The 24018-nt window shown below is 41.8% G+C and overlaps 1 protein-coding gene across 1 annotated transcript in view; it reads left to right on the forward strand.

The window, feature by feature from the left end:
* Positions 1-4243: 4243 nt before the first annotated feature.
* The window catches only part of LOC134538329 (zinc finger protein 567-like), a 33581-nt gene continuing 13806 nt past the window's right edge, over positions 4244-24018 (forward strand). The window contains exons 1-9 of the mRNA XM_063379549.1: positions 4244-4404; positions 4477-4704; positions 5838-5945; positions 7142-7234; positions 8293-8575; positions 12604-12750; positions 12835-12959; positions 15985-16972; positions 22509-22640. Of these exons, the coding sequence (XP_063235619.1) occupies positions 4307-4404; positions 4477-4704; positions 5838-5945; positions 7142-7234; positions 8293-8575; positions 12604-12750; positions 12835-12959; positions 15985-16972; positions 22509-22640 (2202 nt within the window). The 5' untranslated portion in view covers positions 4244-4306. The remainder of the gene's footprint in view (positions 4405-4476; positions 4705-5837; positions 5946-7141; positions 7235-8292; positions 8576-12603; positions 12751-12834; positions 12960-15984; positions 16973-22508; positions 22641-24018) is intronic.

The raw sequence follows: 24018 nt of genomic DNA on the forward strand, positions 1-24018 counted from the left end.
GGGAGGCTCGGCCTCTCTCGCGCCAGGCGTGACCTCATTACGCTAGACTCCAAACGGGTGTGTCTGGAAGAGATTTTATTGTCGCTAAAATCCTAATTTAATGTTTCAGGAGGAATGGGTACGGTTCTTCTCTTGTCTACTCAGGTTTCCGCGGTTTTGCCTTTAATTGCTGTTCGGCTCGCCTGACTCGGGTGGGCCATGGCCAGGGGTGTGTTCCGTTAGCGGGAGCGTATACTGGCGGGTGCAGGTCGGGCTCTGGGGTGGTCGTCGGCCAGACGACGTCAGATTGAAACTTAAGAAATTAGAATTAGTCATGTATTTAAAATTAATATTTTTATGTACTCTAGTGCAATGGTTTATAGTTGTCGTATAGGAGTTTTTATGAGTCGTACGAATCATGTTGACTTGAAACATAACAAAAACTGTCCCCCCCCCCCCACCCGCACTTAAAATTAAATTAAGATTGAATAACTTAAGCATTATAAACTTTACATGTACGCCGATAATAACAAGGTTAAGTATTGCTGCTAATATACGATTTGATTGACTTAGTGGTCGTTAATTCCAATGAATGAAAAAGTATGAAGATGAAGCCATTATATTAGCTGAATTATTGAGTCATTGGTGTAAATACACACACACACACACACACACACACACACACACACTAGAGGTGGGTTGTTACAGCAATTATCAGTATCTGTTCCAACCTGAAACTGATACAATAATGTACTAGTTACAAGTATCTGATATTTCTGTATCAGTTTTAGCAGTGGCGGTCCCAGGACCGTGCGGCCGGAAGGAGAATATGATACATTATTTATCACGCCAGGTAATTCTCTACCTCTGTTACTCTCATGCCCGCCTGATACAGCCGTTATCAATCAATTCAACATTCACTGCAGTTCGTCCTGGCCGTGTATTACCATGTACATTGTTGCGGGCTGTCATGCTTTGTAGTTAGTATCTTTATAGTGAAATAAGGAATGGATAAGTACAAGAATAAGACTTCATTTGTGTGGAATTTTTTCACGGAAAATAATGAGTTTGCTAAGTGTATTTTGTGTAAACAAAAACTGAGTTATAATGCAATACTATTTGTTAAATAGTGACTGAACTTGCAAAGTGTCTGTTTTTTTTTTTTATCGATATTGGCACTGCTATCTGCCTGATGTATCTAACTCAAATGTCTATTGATATAGTATGCTCACTAATGTACCTATCTGTTTTTTTTTATTTTTAATTTTTGATAAAATCGTAATCTTTTGATGTATGAAAACACTAGTTACTAATTGTTTTCGAAAAAAAAAGTCCATATGTTGATTACATCTGTTATTAGTTTCAACTGAGAATTTATTTGCATTTTCATAGCTGTTAGGTGCACAAATATAAATATATCTTGTATTAATGTACTTTTTAATATTAAAATTTCATTAGTTTTATTATTGAACGAGACTGTGCACGCACTGCGCACTGAGCGTAATTTGATGTGGGACAATAACCAAACGACTCGTAACAATTTCGCTTTGCGCCTCTCCTTCAACGCCTTCCCCTGCGCTTCCTCCCCTACATTTTTTCCCTTCTTTATCCCTTATTTGTCGTTCCTGCTCCCTCCCCTTTCACAAGCTCCGCCCAAGTGACCGCCATCTGCGATCGGGTTCTGAGCACATTGGCCGTGGTGTTGTTCCAGGCGAATTCAAAAACTGATACTAAGGTACTTGATACTTTTCAAGTGTACTCGTTTGCAGTAACTGATACAGGCGTGTATCATTGACAAAGTATCGGGTAGATACTTTTCGACCCACCTCTAATTAGAGGTGGGTAGAAAAGTATCAACCTGATATTTTGTAACTATTACACGCCTGTTTCAGGTACTGCAAACGAGTACACTTGAAAAGTATCAAGTACCTTAGTATCAGTTTTTGAATTCGCCTGGAACAACACCACGACCAATGTGCTCAGAACCCGATCGCAGATGGCGGTCACTTGGGCGGAGCTTGTGAAAGGGGAGGGAGCAGGAACGACAAATAAGGGATAAAGAAGGGAAAAAATGTAGGGGAGGAAGCGCAGGGGAAGGCGTTGAAGGAGAGGCGCAAAGCGAAATTGTTACGAGTCGTTTGGTTATTGTCCCACATCAAATTACGCTCAGTGCGCAGTGCGTGCACAGTCTCGTTCAATAATAAAACTAATGAAATTTTAATATTAAAAAGTACATTAATACAAGATATATTTATATTTGTGCACCTAACAGCTATGAAAATGCAAATAAATTCTCAGTTGAAACTAATAACAGATGTAATCAACATATGGACTTTTTTTTTCGAAAACAATTAGTAACTAGTGTTTTCATACATCAAAAGATTACGATTTTATCAAAAATTAAAAATAAAAAAAAACAGATACGTACATTAGTGAGCATACTATATCAATGTTTACGTTTCAAATGTTTCTTCAAATTAGTCGATGATGATTTATAACTCAGTTTTTGTTTACACAAATTACAATTAGCAAACTCATTATTTTCCGTGAAAAAATTCCACACAAATGAAGTCTTTTTCCTGCTCTTATCCAATCCTTATTTCACTATAAAGATACTAACTACACAGCATGACAGCCCGCAACAATGTACATGGTGGTAATTAATACAAGGCCAGGACGAACTGCAGTGAATGTTGAACTGATTGATACTGGCTGTATAATGCGGGCAAGAGAGTAACAGAGGTAGAGAATTACCGGGCGTGATAAATAATGTATCAGACACCGATACCTTTTTACGCTGGTGATGACGGCACGGAGGATGTGTACGCTGTAACGAGAATGTTGCTTCCTGGGACCACTACTGCTCTGATACAAAAGTATCAGATATTTGTAACTAGGTACATTACTGTATCAGTTTCAGGTTGAAACAGATACCGAAAATTGCTGTAGCAACCCACCTCTACCTCTAATACACACACACTCGGATATTATTTGATAGATGACATGATAATAAAAGGCTTCGACTAAGAAAAGGCATCTAATGTTGTTTGTGGTCGGAAGCTAATAACCCCATTCAAACAAATTAAAAAAAAATTCCATGTCTGTTACGTCCTCGAATATCTACTATAAAAATAAGTCGGGTTTTCCTTCCTGACGCTATAACTCCAGAACGCACGAACCGATTTCCACGGTTTTGCAGTCGTTGGAAAGGTTCGGGCTCCGTGAGGTTTATAGCAAAGAAAATTCAGGAAAAATTCAGGACAAACCAACATTTAAAGTAGATGGCGCCGGCGAAATACCACTCACTGACTCACTCATCACGAGATCTCTAAAACTATACACCCGATTGACTTGAAATTTAGCATAGTTACTCATTTTGTGATGTAGACGCTCACTAAGAACGGATTCTGTGGAAATCCGATCCCAAGGGAAGTTTCGGGGGCGTAATATATCCAGTTTTTGGTAGGAAATCACCATGGCAACGGCTGTTGCTTTGTTGATGCTTCATTCGTCTCTGTGGCAACGACTATTTCATTGTTAGTGCAGTCCTCATCACCGTTGAAATTTTGCGGGTACTTTAAATATCAAAAATTGCCCTTTTTTTCAAGTATATATATTTTACAGATTTGTAACTTCACAGTAATGTTCCTTATGTTACACAGGATGACATTTTCCGAAATTAGATCCCATGGGTGGTTAAAACAAGGCAACAGTGGGTACTTTGTGTGCATGAGAACAGTATTTTGCATTGTTCATGCCTTCTGTATCTCCATGGCAACGGGCATCGCGCGGCAGTGGCGTACCCACAAGGAGGGGCATGTAGAATGAGCGGCGCAAGAGTGATCTGCCTGTAGACTGCCGTAGCGAAGTACGGGTACATCAGTTGTACCTTGCGTGCACGAGTCGGGAAACCATCGGAGCTATTCATTTTCTCTCCGGTACATTATACAGCATTGTAATACATTTTCACTGAATTTTTTTTATTTACCGTTACCGTAAATGGGAGGTGTGGCTTAATTTTTTTCAATTGGTATAACCGTGCGAAGCCGGGTCGGGCAGCTAGTTCGTATATATATATATATATATATATATATATATATATATATATATATATATATATATATATATATATATATATATATATATATATATATATTTAACCCGAACGGTATTGTTAGACAACACAAGCCGAAGCTTCGAATCAAAAACTCTCTTTACATAGTTGCATGTTGTGTGTTTGCATAGACTCTGGTGTAGTCTATGGTTGAAAAGAAGGTAGTGGTGTAAGGAGTTTATTCGTTGTTTTTATAATTTTTATAAATGTACAATGGCTTTAGTTTGCGCTGCGGCGTCATGTAAAGTAACTGTTAAACATGGTGAAATTTCAGATGTTGCTTTTTTTCAGTTTCCTGAAGATGAAGATCTGTAAGTATTTAAAAATTTTGTTTACTTTTTTATAGGTTATGGTTATGTAGTTACTCAGAATGAATGTTTTAGGTGTCGTATCTGGAGTATGCGGTCAGCAAGATATGACTTGTTAGGAAAAATAAGTTCTGAAGTTCATGCTACAGAATACTTGTGTCATCTTCATTTTGAAGAACATGCATTTGAGAAAACGAGTATGGGTTTTATACTCAAAACTGATGCAAAACCTTCATTGTTTAGTCACGATATGAGTGAATTTGCTGCTCAGATCGAAGAAGAACGATCAACTAACTTGGAAAGGTTAGTAAATCATATTTAAGCTTTTGGAGTCTCTCTTATTTTTCTTTTTACCGAACTGTCTATCATTCTTCAGTAACAAACTCATCACCCAAATTATACCACTTTCCAACTGTTATCAGCGAATTGTTCTGTTCTCTTTCTCACTCTTAAGAACATTTCTGGTGTTCACTTTCCTGCTCCTGTACAGCTTTTACTCTGTCTTGTCAGTGTCTCTTATACTACTGTTGGTTTAGCAAAATGTAAGCATGTACTCACATAGAGACTGTTCACATTACCAGTGGGTGTATTTATCATGTGTATTGCATACCCATTTTAACTTTAAGGCATCAGCTTCACTCAACAGTAAACAAATTTTTTCACTCTGAAGCCCAAATTCATGGTAGTCCAGGAACAGAATGTGATCATGACAGGATAGATGTCTGGAAACATGAAACTATGTGATAGTTTATCTATACAAACGAGTTTTAATGAGCATGGATATATTAGTGCACAGGTATGTAGTAGGGGGAATGGACAGGAGACAGTGGCTAGAAGAGAGGCAACATTGTTTTCAGAGGAGCTGCTCATGTGAAACCCAGCTAATGGGCCTGCTGGAGGAGTTGGTGAAGGGAGTAGATATGGTGCATCAGATCAATGCCTGTTTCATAGATTTTCAACAAGCTTACGATAAGGTTCCACAAGTGAAATAAATGTAAAAAATGGGGACATAAGGGACAAAGGTGGTGGAGTAGATTGACTATTTCTTTAGGAACAGGACACAGGGGGCGCATGTAGAAGATGAGATGTTTGAGGAGGGAAGTGTCATGTCAGGGATCCCGCAGGGTAGGGTCCTTGGCCCACTGCTCTTCACCATCATGGTGAATGTTTTAGGGGAGGGAATACAAGGATGTATGAGACTATTTGTGGACGACTGTAGTGTATTGGGGGGGGGGGGGGGGATGGTAGCAGGAGGATTTGAATAGACTGGAAGAATGCAACAAACCAGATAACCGGTACCCAAATAATCGGAGGTCTAGAGTATTTAATTTTCCAAGTTTTTAGTTGATCGTATGAAATGGACAATAAAAAGTGGTTCCTGCATTTCTTATTTTTGTAATTTTGATCACAAATAACTAAGTGGTTGGTCTTTGCAGGTTATTTGTTCGACCGGAGATTGCTACAGTTCATTACGGAACTTCGCAAGAAGGCGTCAACATCATCACGTTCCATGTTGAGGTCAACCACAAAGGAAATGGAGATAGGTATGATGTATTACCTATAGCATTATTTAAGAAATGGCACAAATTTTTTATTTTTAAAATGATTTTTTTCTTGTGCTTTTCTCATTGGTAGCAAAATCATTAGATAAGGAAATATGCTAGGATATTGAAAAAAATTATGTGAACATTGGCCAGTACTGACAAACAATTCAAATATTTACAGGGTAGCCACCCAGCAGCGAAAATATGCCTGGAATTTTTTTGGTGCCGGGAAAACCTTGAGAAACCAATGACTTTTTGAAAGTTTGTTTATTTGTTTGTCTAGCAAGTTAAAAAGAACTTATTTGAATAACTACTCATCGTGCCTACCAATTCCGTCACTTATACCATTATTGAGCACTGTTAACTGGTGAACCTTCATAGAAGATTGAGAAATGTGGCACATGTTAACATAATACGATGGGTTGCTGGCCATTAGGGGGGGGGGGGAGGAACCCGCCTCTCAATTCTTTTTCTTTCTTTTCTTGTGTTTCTTTTATTTTTACGTGTTAAGATTTTCACAGTCGATAATAAACAGAAGCCTATACTGAACCATTACCTCGTTTGTCGTGTGAAAGACCTTTATTGCAGATAAAAACAAAACAAAAATGTTGAACGTGGGAAGAAACTAGGCTACCAGATACTTGTTAGGCATGAAATACCTGGTGCAGATTCTTTAATACACCTATCTTCATTTCTCCATCATATAATGTTATGATTACCGCTCAAATCCCACTGTTACCCTATGCAACACGAGAAGACTGCACTCTAGTCCTTAGCCTTGCACTAGATGCGCTAGCGAGAATCACACTTTATCATCCCACCCCACAAATACAAATACAGCCCTGCAAGGCAGGCTCAATAAGATCTTACTGATACTTAGAGACTTATCTCCATAAAGACAGGTGAATACTATTCATATGCTTTTCTGGCAGAATAGCGATAAGGAAGTTGTCTGCCTGGGTGAGCCACGCACCACCGACTAGCATGTGATCAATTTTTCGTAGTCTGCAGTTTGAATTACTGACAACTTCTGGTTTGGGTGTTATTTCGTGGTAGTCTTCTTTCTGCCCTTTATTAGGCAGACAGTAATTTAATCTCTTTTTTTTTTCTTTCATTTTTTGGCTTAGTTACTTTTGCAATGTGCCTACAATTTTGCTCTTGCACAGATATTTGAGCACTACTGTATTTGTTTGCAGCACTGACATTCCTGCCTCTCCGAGTGGCTTGCACAAGCTGGAGAACGGTATCTACTTGGAGCCGGGCTTGTTTATACACAGCAAGGAACAGGAGTGAGTACTTCACATTTTACTGTCCAGAGATCTGGGTACAGAAATAATTCATTCCACTTTTGATCTGAGAATCTGAACTTTTTTTTTTTGTGAAATATGCAACAGAATAATTCTCACATGTTGTCACATCTTTATATGCAGGGAAGACTTTTTACTTATTAGTAGTAGTTATTAAGAAATAAACTAATTATAGCCATGTAATTCACAGTATCTTATTTATGCACATGCATATAATATGTGTGCGTGCGTGCTGGTGCGCACTCACGAGAGTGCGCACTTGTGCACGCGCCCACACATGTTTAAGAGATTTATTTTAATTTTGTTCGTATCCAATTCAGCATAAATTATGTTATGGTCCTTGTCAATATATACAGAGTATGTTTACACTTTACATGAGAAACATATACTCAACTTATAAAATCCACCAGGTTACATAGCATTTTGATACAAAAAAATTTTTAAAACCAAATAATTCACAACTAATCTAAACTAAAAGCATTAAAAGCATTGTGATAAAATAATTTTACTGTAAAGACACAAGAGTCATGAGAAGGCCATATTGTAGCACCGGGTTGAAGACTCTTCACTGTAACGTGTTGAAGAATGCTCAGGGCCGGCCCGTCCATACAGGCGAACTAGGCGACCGCCCAGGGCGCCAAGTAGCTGGGGGCGGCGCAGCACAACACATAACAGCTGATATAATATGTTTAACGATTATTGAAACTAGATTGCAATGGATTTTTGTAACAGTTTGGAATGTTTATATTGATATAAGTAATTATTTAAAGTCCACGTTGACCTGTTTATGATTTGTAATACAATACCTAAGTAAAAAAGTAAAAAAAAAAAAAACACAAGCCTGCTTACATTTGATTGTTGACACAATCTTAGGGTTTACGTGATGTATTTTGAGGCAAGGAAAATTTTTTTTGGGATGTCCAGCATGGCGGGGGGGGGGGGGGGGGGGCATTAAAGTTTTTGGCCTAGGGCGCCAATTTACTTTGCACCGGCCCTGAGAATGCTGAGAGCGGTAATGAGCGTTTGGTGTTGTGTTGCAGTGTGAGCAGCGGTGAGTTTGAGAGCGAGGCGAAGGCGCTGGGGCAGGACCAGGACGTGCCCGCGTGCGTGCTGGAGAAGGGCGTGCAGGCGGCGGGCCTCGGGGTCCAGGCGGGCGCGTCGGGGCCGGGCGCGGACCCTGGCGAGCCGGGGCAGGCGGCCGCCGGCCCGGGCCAGCTGTGCCGGGTGTGTGCCGGCCGGCAGGACGACCTGGTGCCCGTGTTCGAGGAGCAGGGCCTCGAGATACGCCTCTCGGAGAAGATACTCATGCACCTGCCGATCCAGGTGCCCAGACAACTGTGGTGGAACCTCGCGGCTACGAGAGCTGGCAGTCAGGGGGAAAGACAGGGGGGTTTTTCTAGGGGTTCAAACCTCTCCCCCCCCCCCCCCCCCTTTAGCACCAAATCATTAATTAATTTCTTATTCATCACTCAAACAAATTTCATATTGAAATTAATAAAAAATTTTCACCATTACAATATTTAAATTTAAGTACCGAAAACTGCTAAAATAGCACTATTTTACACCTTAAAATCCAAATTTTCCCGGGGAGGGGGGGGGACGACGACGACGACGACGACGACCACCCCCGGACCCCCCGTTTTAATATGGGGGGCCCATGCTTCTTAACACCCCCCATACACAAATCCTGGCTACGCCACTGCTGGCAGTCACTCATAACAGCGTGTTTTGATAAACCTTACATCGCAGAGAAAAAAATATATAACAAAAATTGTAAATTTATTTACAAAAAAAAGGTCACTCACACCTCACTGTCTAAAGACTTTGATGTCATTTATACAGCAAAACCCCTTATTTGCACTTTTCATGGGGACAAAGTAAAAAAGTGTAAAAAGCGGGAAAGTGTAAATAAAGGGAAAAGTATAAAAAGGAGTACAGTTTAGAATTTTTTTCCTTTTGTTTAATAGCACATACTACAATGCAGGTACAAACACACTAACAACTAATTTTACTTTAGTATTTAATCAATTATTAATTTACCACATTTGACAAAAATAAAAAAAGAATGAAAGCCAAAATGTTTTTCTGATTACTTCCTAAAAAATAAATTTGAAATTTTCTTCTGCTTGCTTTTTTGGCTGTTCAAGGAGATTATTTGCCTCTCCAAATTATAAATACAGTTGCAACCGGCAGGGTTTATAACAAATACGGGCTACATACACATTGCTCACAGTAAAAATTTTTTTAAGAAAAGGCCGCAAATTGATGAATATTTACCGTCAATAGCGCGCCAAACGCGGAGAAAGGTCATTGTACTCGGTCAGCTGCTGTAACGACGCGGCGGCGCATGCGCACTCTATGCTCCGCCCAGACTCATGACGCCATCAGCCGCCAACCAATAGATGCGAGCTTAGCGGAAAAAAATATAAGCTCCACCTCCCGTGTACCAATTTTATCCAGTTCTAATACCAGTTTATTGGTATACGCACCAGTTTTCTCGCTGCCGTGACATGTTCAAGTTTACGTTTATCATGATGTCTTGATACCAATAATTAATTATTTACGATCCCCAGAAATAAATGGTTAGTTTAAAAAATATGGCGTCAACTGTACAATACTTCCCAAATTATAAAAGACGTATAAAACAATTACCAAGACACCGCTCATTTTATCTTGTGAAGTTTATGTCTCGTACCAGTATTTCGGCTAAGTTGTGACATAAATACAGTATCAGAACTTACAAGCAGCCATGTTTGTACATTCATGAGTTTACGTTTTTCCCTCATGCATTTTAGATTGTCTCCTGCTATAATTACTCGTACTTTTACACGCCTAGGCTTAAATCATTACATGTTTAGAAATAAAAGCAACTTTTCATGTTATGAAATATGTATATTTTGCTATTTAAAATGTTCATTGCCTACTAGCTCCACGGTATTTTCTGGTTGTTTATGGTTGTTACGTGACGTAAATAGCGGGATTGATTCGATTTTTGAGACGTAATTCGCGGGAAAGTATTGTATTGGACTATATGGGAACCAAACGGGACCTGAAGAATATAGTGCAAATAACGGGAAAACGTAAATAACGGTAACGTAAATAAGGGGTTTCGCTGTATATTGTGAGTGCCTTCTGTATGTACCTGGTCTCTACAGATAGGCCTAAAGCACCCTCCTCTTCTCTTATTATTAGGGACCCCAGAAAATGGTAAATAAAACTGGCTCATTTCGGTGTAAAAAAATGACAAAAGCGGTGCAAAAAACCGGTGTAAAAATTAGTAAGCGGTGCAAAAAATCGGTGTAAAAGTAAGCAATCAGTAGAGACCCCAAAAAATTGTGAAAAAATTATGCCATTGCGGTGTAAAAAAAACCTCATAGCCTTACTGCTTCCTTATTTGCCTGGCCAATTTTTGGAACATAAGTTTCTCTAAGAGTGTTGGCTGATGATGGCAAATCCCCTGCACCTAAAATGTATACATAACTTACAATATACTTATAAATAGGTAGCATTTATAAGGTTATCGCTGAAAAATATTAATGGGCTAATTTATTCAAAACAATTCTTAGCCAAACCTAACCTAACCTTTTCTAGATTAGGTACTGCTGGATTACAGAGTCAGACCATCAATCAATCAGTCTAAAATATATTGTGGTGTGCTCACCATTTCACAATGCAATCCATCCTATTTATGTTTGTTAATCTGAGGTACTTGCATATTTATTTGAAGTAAAGGTAAGTTAATCGATAATATTGTAGGCCTACATATGCTTATGAACTTTTATTAGAGGGGGAAAACATTTCTAAATAAATAAGGCTAACCTTCAACATGGGTGTTACACCATTCCCTCATAGCTGGATGATCAGCTTTTTCCAAAGGAATGTTAACTTACAGCATCATATTAACAAAATCAGAAAAAAAAATTCTTGTTTTCTGCACTTTCAAGCTTGTTTGCTTTATTCACGCTGTCGCCTATCGAGATTTGTTTAGACACGGTAGAATGCTTGACAAAATAATTGTCTTTTTTGTTTTGTTTTGTGTGTGTTAATTTTCCACATGATTTTTGCACGTGTCTGCGTGTACAATCAACCCGCACGTTGCAGAACTTGCACATCATAATTTTGTCCCGCTGATCAAAAATATAAAATCATCCGATATTATCTCTCTTTCGCGATCAAACATTGTCGAAGTTTTCGGCATCTTAGCCCTCAAATTCAATTGTATCACAAAACTTACAAAATGTGGACGGTAGTTGTAAACACTCATAGAAATGTACATGCAAAAATGACTGCCATCTTAGCTCGATGCGATTAAATTAGGTTAGAAAAATCGACACCAGTGCGCCTTGCGGCAGAAACGACCATTATTCAAAACACGAAAACTGTGGAGTCAATTTGTTATATTGGTAGTGCGCACATATCGATTGTTGACAATTTTTACATTTTGTTTTCATTTGCGATGGCAATATTTACTGCTTGTAAACAGAGTAATAAAAATACGTGGATTTCAGTAACCTGTCAAAACGAAGATAATATCACGGCACTAGTCTTTCAGTCTATGTTTATTTCACGCCTATGTTTATGATGGCGTAAATAAATAGAACTTACGACATAAGGACATTATTTTGTGCCTAAAAGCGTGAATTTCGCGCGAAAATTCGTGAATTTCGCGAATATGTCAAAATCAAAGGAAAGTCGCAAAATTCGTTTAAAGTATCAAATTTTCGCGTTATTTCGTGAATTTCGCGCTTCACCGTTTTTCGGGGTCTCTACTTTTTATCCATGACCAACTTCTATGCACAAATATAGACAAGTTGTTGTATTTGTTTTTGGCAACTATTTCACCCTTTATTCAGAACACATTACATCTGCACCATAAAAAAGTAATAAAAATAATATTTTTAATACTGCTTTAAGTTTTATTTTTTTTTTCAACTTTGACATAGCAAGTGTGCCAGCATGACCAATGTTTAGTGAATCGTAGTGACAAGTAGTGAGTGGGATGATAAGTTATGTAATTTAGTGACACAACGAAAGTATTAACAACATATGACAGCAGTTTACTGTTTAAATTTTTTGTTCAGTAAGAAGCACTGGGGAATACATACAAAGAAGCTGTTGTTAAAAGCATTGGCATCAATTAGCATGCTTTTGTGAGGGACACATTTACATGAAGGGCACCACAGGTTTTGCCTTTGTGCTATGTGCAAAGGCATTGGTGGTTCACTACGGATTGAATTTACAAAAAAAATTAGTATTATTTTTTCATATAATTATATTTTTATTTATATAATTTCATTTTATGACCGTAATTTCTTTTTGAGGTGACTATGTTTAGATTTGGTTTGTGTCAGGTGAAAGCAGACGACCAGCTACCTGACAAAGTGTGCTACAAGTGTGTCGCTCAGCTCAACTCTTGGCACGGTGTCGTCACAATGTGTCTGATGGCGGACAGAAAGCTGCGCAGGATGTTCGGAGTGCCGGACATCACGGAGCGCGAGGCAAGCAATTCGCTGGGATGTCGTTTGTTTGCGCAAAAGTGCAGCTGTTAGTCGGATTAAAATTTCATAATTTTTTTTTTCCAGGTGGAGTTACTAGCGGAAGACAAGAGAGTGCACAAACTTCCTGATCACCAGATTGACAAAACAATAGAGTTCGTCAAGAAAGAATTATCGCTGAATGACGATTTGGTGGAAAGTGTTCTCACTCTGTAAGTGGCTTGAACGGGATTCTATTACAATGATAATTGCTAAACAAGTGTGAAACACTCAACTTTTGAAAAACCACAATTGCCACCTTTTTTTAACTACCTCGATGATGACAACTTTGGCATCTTGGTATGGCTATTTACAGCGAAACCCCTTATTTACGTTACCGTTATTTACGTTTTCCTGTTATTTGCACTATATTCTTCAGGTCCCGTTTAGTTCCCATTTAGTCCATTACAATACTTTCACGCGAATTACGTCTCAAAAATCAAATCCATCCCGCTATTTACGTCACATAACAACCATAAACAACTTTGTGCAATCACCATAGATGATGAAACTGTAAAAGAATTGTTAGAGAATAAACATGTGAAACGTGTCAAAGATTGCGTTCATATTGAAAACCACAACAAACACATTACAAGATGGCGATGAAGTTGTGCTGGCTCTATTTGCGCTGCGAGCGCTGTCGAGTTTCTGAACGATATTTTAATCATATACAATGAAACCTCGATTCTACGTACACTCACAGTTCTCCAAAATTTGTCCTTACAACCGATTTGTACATACGAACCAGCGAGGCCAAATTACATCCATTTGTGGCTATCCCCCCCCCCCCCCCCCCACACACACACACACACCATTTTTCCCACCGCTGCCGCGGGAAATAAATTGCCGTTGCAGTGTCCTGCTGCCACGGGAAATGACCTGCCGTGACTATATATTATGCTGATGTATTTTCGTTCGGAATTATATCCTATTCTTGCAGAAACGACACGTGAGCTAATCAAACGTAAAAATTAAAAAAAACTCGACACTGAAGGCAATGTCGTAAGCCCCGTGTTTACATTTTTTTATATTTTATATCAATAAAATAATAATTAACACACATTATATTTGCTCAAATAAAAAAATACAGTGGGTACTTTAAGTTTAGATCTTTAAGTTTCAAATGCATAAATAACAACAAGTGCAATTTCGTCTATATCTGTGCTTCTATTTATTTTTCTTTTACAAATGAGGGAAGATGAGTACACAAAACATTATCTTAATAACAATACATGGGTTTGGTAAAGAAGTTGATAACTTAAAAATACCTGATCACTTATACATGGATACTATAAAATTTTATAGTATCCATGCATTAATAATCAGGTATTTTTACATATTAAGTAATTAAATATCTTAAATAAATCTTAATAATAATATGTATTAACTTAAAATGTTTTCTTCGCCATTGTAAAACGAAATAAAAATAAACAATTCCAGAATTTTAATTCTTAGAACATAGCTTAATTAAAGTCCTGTAGTTATATAATTGTCAAATCTCTCAGGATCGTCGAAGTAGTAGCCTAACTGGCATGCTGTAGGTATCACGGAGAATTTGGAGGTATGATGGTCGAAACTAGCTGGCCGAGGATGATGCTTTATATTATAGATGGGCTACCAGGGTGCCGTAGCAGTCCTTGGTCACCGAGGATGAGGAAGAGCTTGTGGTTGTCATGTCGGCTCCAGGCTCTTGGACCCTGTCTCTGAACAAGACAAATCCAAAAGAATTATACCTGCTTCGCAGACAGTCATTAAACGGGCAAAAATGCCCACAAAAACGGTGATGGTCGGGGAAGAGGAAGGTAGTTGAAAACTCACCAAAACAGGGTGTTGCTCCTAGTGAGGTGAGCGAAGACAGTACCAAACAGGCGTGGTTGATGCGGAAGCACTCATAATTTATAATTATTAAAATTTAGCAAAAAAATAAAAATAAAAATTTCTACATTGAACACACAGACTGACTAACTGCTATCTAACTTAGGGAAACATTCCTTGACGAGACGACTACATTCTCGTATGATGACAGAAGTGGAATCTTGCTGAGGGATGACCGAGAAGCAAAGTAGTCAGTCTGATGTCGCGGCAAGAAGTCTCTCGTAGAGCAAGGTGATGCTTAATTAAAAACAGGCGCTTGATTTAAAAAGAAAGGGGGGGACTTCGACTTCAAGGCCTGAAAGGTTCTGAAGACTTCCGAGGGGGTGGTCGAGAAATAGTGACTTTGATATCTTGATATTGGTGTTAGTGGCAGATCGCAGCGCGATCTACTGAGGAGTGGAGTGGCCGAACCGAGAAGTCGATTCGTGCATTTCTCGCACGAGGCTATTTAGAAAGCATGGGGCTTATGGAACAGACTTGTGGAGCGCTCTGGTGGCTTGGGAGAGAATTACAGGGAAGTGTTGGCTGCGTGCGTCGCTAGGGGGCAGTGACGTTTAGCGGGTGTTCAAACATCCAGAGGAAATAACTCACAAATCCGCCACTAGAGGTCAGAGGCGGTACATTCAAATGCTCATGTCCAGACCTTGAGACAGGTCGTCCCTGCCCAGGGTTAAGGACAGGTCACTGCTCTGGGCAGTGTTCCCAGGAAAGGCTTGAGAGGGAGGGGAGGTATAAATATACAGGTGCAGTAGGAAATGTGCTCTACTGAGCCTGTGGACGTGTCGGAACGTTGGGGAAACTGTGTCCTGGACATGGCTGAAATTGCTCGCGTAAGGTGGGCTCTTAGAAGCGGCCTGCTCTAATAGCTTGCAGGGCATAGCAGTTCTTGTCACGGCTACAGGGAGAATTACAGGCGACGGGCGTGTGCCAAAGCGAGAATAAGACGAGCCTGCCTGCCGGCTGGTTAGATGGTTGGCAAAAATCAGATACAGCACTGGGAACGAATTGGAGAACTAGCCTGACAAAGATTAAGTGTGAGTGTGCAGTGAGTGGAAAATGTAAGTTTTAGCCACAAAATTACTGCTAAAATAATCATTTTAAAATTCAAATTTACAATTGTGCCGAAATATGCTAATTGGTGGCACACGAAGTACACACGTATTTACATTGAAAAATACATATGTATAAAGTATTAATTATTACGTTTGTCTCATTTTAAAAATATGTATAGCTTGGGCGTTCATGAGAGATTTAGCATTATGTGAAAACCATGTAGGTATTTAATATGTGTCACATCACTGAAATGTTTTTTTTTTCTTTAAGGACTGATACCCAGAGTGAGGTGCCCGTTTTGGATGAAGTTATGAAGAATGATACTGTCTTGGAGGACAGCTGCGTCACCTTGAAGAACGACATGAACGACATGGTTTCTGGTGGCAAGTACCAAGTCAGCAAAGTGGTGGACGTGTGCGTCGAATCGATGGACCCGGGGCAGGACTCCAAGACCACGTTCAGGATGGAGCTGTGCAGAGATGTGGAGAAGGACGGCTCGCAGTCCGGGACCGAAGGCGGGGAAGAGGAGAAAGATCCCGTGGTGTGGAAGTGCAAGATCTGCGGGCACGTCGCGGACGGCGTGTCCGGCCTGCTGGACCACGGACAGGCGGAGCACTGCTCCGTTCGTCGGGGCTGCCGTTCCTGCAGCGCGGTGTTCGACGGCCCCGCGGCCCAGTCCGACCACGAGTGCGGTCGCGGGCGGGACGCCGGCGGCAGGCTCCCGGCAAAGTTCGTGTGCGACGCGTGCGACAAGGGCTTCCGCCTGAAGAAGGCCCTGAGGGAGCACTTGCTGCGCGCGCACTGCGCGGAGTCGCCGTTCAAGTGCGGCGTCTGCCGCAAGACGTACGGCTCGCACGCCGGCCTGGACATCCACGCGGCCACGCACTCCTCGGAGACGCCGTACCTCTGCGACGAGTGCGGGAAGAGCTTCAAGCACATCACGAACCTGCGCGGCCACAAGCGCTCCCACCTGGCGGCCGGCCTCAAGAACACGCACGCGTGCCGGCTGTGCGGCGCCGGCTTCCGGTCGCGCTTCCACCTCTCGGAGCACCTGAACGTGCACGAGGGCAGGAAGCCCTACGCGTGCCAGGACTGCGGCAAGGGCTTCTCCAGGAAGATACAGCTGAGGCAGCACAGGTTCTCCCACTCCGCGGCCCGGCCCTTCAAGTGCCACCTGTGCAGCGCCTGCTTCAACCGCAGCGGCAACCTCACGCAGCACGTCAAGAGGCACTTCAAGGAGAACAAGTTCACTTGCAAGGTGCGTCACAAGCCTGTAAGCTACCTCAAGTCGACGTTTGTCCATGTATTTAGCGGTTAAACTTTTTTTTTGTTTAGAGGGTAAAATTATATGTATTCATAAGTCAAGTGCTAACTTACTATGGAGAAAATTTTCATTAACTGTGATCTCTTAAGAGGCCACTCCAGTGTTTCAGGGGCACTACGCAACCCTCGTTAACCTCATAAGACTCAATGCTATTTTCATTTTGCTTATAACTTATTAACTAATGTTACGATTTCCTTGCGGGTTCGTAAGGATAGCCCAATTAATAGATTTTATTCCACACACACAGTTTTATTTATTACTACTACTTGTCACTTACAAATAATCTTCTAAATTGGTAGATAATTAATTACACTAAAAAAGGTCAATTCCCCAGTCACTCGTTTCACACACCTCGCTGGACCGCACTTCCGGCGCAACTCTCGCCGCAGCACCCCTCGTGGGTCTCCGCCGCGGGACTCCGTCGCCACACTCCGCCGCCGCCGCCGTCACACCCTTCGCCGAGATCCCACACGACGACTCGCTCGCCACTTCACTCGGGACTCCGCCGCGCCCGCGACTCTATCGCCCGGAAACTGCCGACTCCACTGAACTCACTCACTCCCTGCCCTGGAACCTTCGTCCAAGGACTTCGCCACTCTGCCACACCCGCGGCACTATCGCCCGGAAACTCCGCCGCGGAAGAACTCCCCACTCAGACTCTCTGCCCTGGAACCTTCGTCCAAGGACTTCGCCACTCTGCCGCACCCGCGGCACTATCGCCCGGAAACTCCGCCGCGGGAGAACTCCCCACTGAACTGAACTCACTCCCTGCCCTGGAACCTTCGTCCAAGGACTTCGCCACTCTGCCGCACCTGCGGCACTATCGCCCGGAAACTCCGCCGCGGGAGAACTCACTCAGTCACCGACTGACTGACTGACTGCCCTGGAACCTTCGTCCAAGGACTTCGCCACTCTGCCGCACCCGCGGCACTATCGCCCGGATCTCCGCCGCGGGAGAACTCACTCAGTCTCCCTCTCTGACTGACTCGAAGGTCGGCCCAACCTCCTTAAATAGCCCTTGGGTTCCCATCCAGAACAATCGGGCATGTCTCCGAGATATCTCGCGACCTTCGCCGTCGAAATGCCCAGAAACGCGTCGTGAGTCCTCGAAGGACGCGGTGGCTGCTCTAAGAACGCCGATAAAGGCGTCTGAGTCCTTTTATTCCGCAGTGCGGCCTCTTTTAAGTAACCCGATCTGAGGCAGGTGCGCGCTGCGACGGTCAGGATGTAGCGAGATAGTATGACACGAGATACCAGGGAGAGGATGCGGGTGGAAGGGGGCGCAGACAGGCCGAACGAGTGCGGCGACGCCAAGCACTGCAGCCAAGCGCGCTCGTAACATTGCCCCCTCCTTAAACCTGTTCGTCCCGAACAGGTAATGCATCTCCTCCTGGAGGTCACCATGCTACTCGAAGTTTAGGTCTCCTGCCGTTCCTCCATCGCGAGCTATACAGTCTCACCAGGTAACCCTCTCTCTCATTAGATGTAGCTTCTCTTGTCGCCCGGCGACACTTCTGGGTCGCAGATTCCCCATGTCGTTCAGTCAGCTGCCCGAGACGGACCGACCATTGCCTTGGAAGGACTCGATACTCTTGAGAGCATTGCTCGTTGCCTCCCAATGGTTCGCTTGTTTCTTCCTGTGTTTCTTCTTGGTCTTCCTTCGTTTCTTCTTTGCACTTCTCTATCTCTTCTTGACTCATGTACATCTCTTCTCGGCTTTTCTTCAGCTCTTCTTTCATCTTCATGTCCTGACTGTTCTCCTCTCCTTGGCTAATGTCCTCTTCGCAGTGTTCTTCGCTGTTCTCTTCGCTGTTCTCTTCGCTGTTCTCTTCACTGTTCTCTTGACTGGTCTCCTCTCGGCAGGTCTCCTCTTCGCTGGTCTTCTCTTCGCTAATCTTCTCTTCGCTAGTCTTCTCTTTGTAGTTCTTCTCTTCACTGTTATTCTCTTCACTGTTTTCTTCTTGGCTGGTCTCTTCTTGGCTGGTCTCTTCTTGGCTGGTCTCCTCTTGGCTGGTATCCTCTTGGCTGGTCTTCATTTCTCTGTTCTTCTCTTCGCTGTGCTTCTCCTGACCGGTCTTCTGTTCGCCGTTCTTCTCTTCGCTGTTTTTCTCTTGGCTGTTCTTCCCTTCTATGCTTATCTTCACTTCGGTCTTCATTTCATTCCTCATTTCTTCTTGGCCATGCTTCAGTTCTTCCTGACCCTTCTTCATTTCCTCTAGGCTATAATTTGACCCGCTCTTCTTTTCTTCATGGTGGTTCTTACTCTCCTTCCTTCCACTCTTCATTTCTTCCGTAAATTTCTTTATACTAGTTACCATTTCTTCCTTAAAGTTCTTTGTACTAGATACCATTTCTTCCTTAAAGTTCTTCATACTGGCTAACATTTCTTCCTGACCCTTCTTCATACTGGCTAACATTTCTTCCTGACCCTTCTTCATCTCGTCCAGCCTATTCTCCATTTTCTCCTGGCCATTCTTTATTTCTTCCCTGTTACTCTTCATTTCATTCTTCATTTCTTCCTGGCCACTCTTCAGTTCGGCCAAGAATGCCAGGACATTCTTAAGCTCATCGGCAGCCATCTTTCTTGTCTACAAGCCTAAATATTTTTTTTTTCTAATACTGTTATTAATTTTAAATGACCTAGCCGAACCTTCTAATTTAACTAACAATAACTCTATTACATTCAAAACTAACACTGACTACAGTATACTCAAACTAACTGTAGAAAATTTCAAATTCACTGAAGTTCTAAACACTAACTATATTCTCGTAAAATAAATTCTATCCTTAACTTTTAATCTAATACTGTAACTGAATCCTAAATCTATTAATTAGGGCTATCCCACTTCTGACACCAAAATGTTACGATTTCCTTGCGGGTTCGTAAGGATAGCCCAATTAATAGATTTTATTCCACACACACAGTTTTATTTATTACTACTACTTGTCACTTACAAATAATCTTCTAAATTGGTAGATAATTAATTACACTAAAAAAGGTCAATTCCCCAGTCACTCGTTTCACACACCTCGCTGGACCGCACTTCCGGCGCAACTCTCGCCGCAGCACCCCTCGTGGGTCTCCGCCGCGGGACTCCGTCGCCACACTCCGCCGCCGCCGCCGTCACACCCTTCGCCGAGATCCCACACGACGACTCGCTCGCCACTTCACTCGGGACTCCGCCGCGCCCGCGACTCTATCGCCCGGAAACTCCCGACTCCACTGAACTCACTCACTCCCTGCCCTGGAACCTTCGTCCAAGGACTTCGCCACTCTGCCACACCCGCGGCACTATCGCCCGGAAACTCCGCCGCGGAATAACTCCCCACTCAGACTCTCTGCCCTGGAACCTTCGTCCAAGGACTTCGCCACTCTGCCGCACCCGCGGCACTATCGCCCGGAAACTCCGCCGCGGGAGAACTCCCCACTGAACTGAACTCACTCCCTGCCCTGGAACCTTCGTCCAAGGACTTCGCCACTCTGCCGCACCTGCGGCACTATCGCCCGGAAACTCCGCCGCGGGAGAACTCACTCAGTCACCGACTGACTGACTGACTGCCCTGGAACCTGCGTCCAAGGACTTCGCCACTCTGCCGCACCCGCGGCACTATCGCCCGGATCTCCGCCGCGGGAGAACTCACTCAGTCTCCCTCTCTGACTGACTCGAAGGTCGGCCCAACCTCCTTAAATAGCCCTTGGGTTCCCATCCAGAACAATCGGGCATGTCTCCGAGATATCTCGCGACCTTCGCCGTCGAAATGCCCAGAAACGCGTCGTGAGTCCTCGAAGGACGCGGTGGCTGCTCTAAGAACGCCGATAAAGACGTCTGAGTCCTTTTATTCCGCAGTGCGGCCTCTTTTAAGTAACCCGATCTGAGGCAGGTGCGCGCTGCGACGGTCAGGATGTAGCGAGATAGTATGACACGAGATACCAGGGAGAGGATGCGGGTGGAAGGGGGCGCAGACAGGCCGAACGAGTGCGGCGACGCCAAGCACTGCAGCCAAGCGCGCTCGTAACACTAATATAGATTTGGAAATGATGCTTGCTTGATATGTAAGACAACGATGCTCTTATCAAAGCCCCTTTCTTCAAAAACGTGCCTAAATTATGATTCAAACCTAGACAATACACTTATGCATATTAGTAAAGATTGGAATAAAACCATAATTTATGCACGTGTTTGAAGAAAGGAGCTTTGATAAGAGCATCGTTGTCTTACATATCAAGCAAGCATCATTTCGAAATCTATGTTAGTTAATTAGTTATAAGCAAAATGAAAATAGCATTGAATCTTATGAGGTTAACGCGGGTTTCGTAGTGCCCCTGAAACACTGGAGTGGCCTCTTAAGATGGTTTTACTGTAGTTACAGTAACTTGTTTGTCAGTGTGGTGCATACAAAACAACACCCAGAATTTCAGACTTGTGATTAAGTTTATTCAGAAAACATTAGAACTTTAACAAGAAATAATAATATTTAACCATTAAGTTTTAATTTTTTTTAAATTGAAATGTTGTGATAATAATCATTAATAACTCTACCTGTTCCCACATGACTCCTTGATTTATTTAGATAGAAAAAAGCTGTATAAATTGAATTGTGAGTAAAACAGGAAAGGTTTCTCAAAGGAGTCCATGAAGATAATATTATCCCAAACAAGTCAATGATAGTATAACAAATGTTTTCCTTTTGTAGGATAGCACAATAAGCTGCTTTGTTCCCAAGGTTCTTGTAAGTGTCATTGGCTCCCATAATTTTACGTCGGCATGTGTGAATTATGTGCGCTTGCATATGTGCTTGTGTGAATTATATTCATTTGCGTATATGCTTGTGTGAAAGGGGTGCTGTGAGGTGAATCAAATACACATGTAAATTAAAACCTCGTTTATCCGAATCTCCGGATAATCCCGATCATATTTGTAGACATTTTATTGAATGTTCACATAAAAGTGGCAATTTTATTCTACATCTATGCAAACAAAGATGTGTAGCACACAAAATTGTACCTGACATTGCTTCATTCAAACATCATACTTGTTTGAAACAGAAGAAAGTTGATGAATTCTTTGTTGAGAAATGATGTAAAAAGTTATTATTAGGCCTATATATTTTTAATGACTTGTTTTGTAAACAATATAGGGCATGTATACTATGTAATTTTGTTAGAAAACTTCTTTTATCTTAACTAATATGTAGTAAGTCTGCTTATTTAATAATTTTTTTATTTGTCTTACCTATTGGATTGCCCATATTACCTGGATTATCTGGATTTTCAGTTGTCCGGATTGCCTTTGGTCCTAGTTAGTCCGGATAAATGAAGTTAACTGTATATTTATTTAAAACCTGTAATAACTAACTTTATCTCGATCAACATATCATGTTACTGACACTCTGGCCTGGTACCTGGTGACAGAAACAGTGGTTTGTTTCTGTGTAACTCGAGTAACTTGGTTGCAACCCTGTGGGGCAGGTGTGCAACTCTGCGTTCTCGACGATGGGCGAAGTGGTGACACATCGCAGGACGCACACACAGGAGGAAGTGGAGAGGAGCATCGTTAATTCAGTGGACGTGCCAAGTTTGGCAGAAAAACACAAGTGCAAGGTGAGCGTTAACTGTTTTATCACAGTTGTTTTCATTTAGAGAGTAGTGTTAGGTTTTCTTGCCACGCATTTTTTCTAGTGTCTCAAGTCCTGCTGCATCTACTTCTTCTCCTACCTTGGTGCCCGGAGGAGCATCATAATTTTTTGACAGTGAAGCTTTTTTCTAAGGAATATGTTATCGGCTTATCGCTTATCAAAACTTGCAAGGCTGAAGAACAAAGTCTTAACGAATTTTTTAAAAAAATCTATTATAGAGGTATTTGAGAAGCCCTCAATAGAAATGAATTTTATGTTTATTATTTTACTTCTTACCTCTATGACTTTGTCTTAGTCCTGTTATGAATTATATTTACCAGTATTGTATCTCTATGGTCAGGTCAATTTGGTTTTACTCTTTAAGTATTTTCATGTTTTATCTAAGTAATAATTTTATGAAATGTCTTTGCAAACATTTGTTAAACGGCGACGAATAGGAAATGAGCTTACACCTTTTAATATTGTTTTTGGGTCATTACTGAGGAAAGAGTATATGTGATTGGACGCTCGACTGCGCATATATTTTATTTAAAGAATTTAGTATTTCCAGTGTGATTTCGGAGAGTGTTCAATAGAGAAAGCTTTGACTGTTTGAAACAAATTGGAACGGGAGTTTCTGTTCTACTATCATGGGAGAAGGATTAGAGAGAAAGAGCTCCGTGATTTAGTCATAAATGAATGTAAGAATATCACGTAAAACATTGGTACGACGACTGAATAGCTAGAATCTACGTGAAATTGATGATTTTATAATAAATACCGGAACTACACAATGAAGAAGAGGTAGTTACCGATGTTCGAAGCTCTACTAAAGAATCTACGACGACGATAAGTTTTGACTAACAGCATAAATATAACTGGATCAACGACGAATTAAGAAGAAAAGAAGAAAAGGACTATCAATCTTCGAGATGGAAGGAGTTCGACAGCGGTAGACGGCATCGTAGACGGTGTACCGGAGGACATCATCCTTCTAGACGACTCCAGGTGACCGACGCCAGTCCTGCGGGAGTACCAGCAGCACGAGAGGAGGTGCATCGAGACGGAGACCCAACCAGCGACATCGGAGGAGAGTGAGATCTAACCAGCAACATCGGAGGAGAGACAGGGGTTCGGAGAGGTTTTCCACAGCCTCTTGGTATTGTAACGACGCGACGAGGTTTGTTTGCCCCATCCCCGAATTAACAAGAACAGCGAGAAGTTACCTGTCCTATTTTAATGGCAAGATATCTTAAACTATGATGTTTACGATCAAGACCTAATTTGAAACTCGCTAAAACAACTTAATACTACTTAACTACGTAAAGACTTGTAGCTTGTACATACTGGACCTGGTTAACTGA

This window comes from Bacillus rossius, chromosome 13, assembly GCF_032445375.1.
Source record: "Bacillus rossius redtenbacheri isolate Brsri chromosome 13, Brsri_v3, whole genome shotgun sequence".
Lineage (NCBI taxonomy): Eukaryota > Metazoa > Arthropoda > Insecta > Phasmatodea > Bacillidae > Bacillus > Bacillus rossius.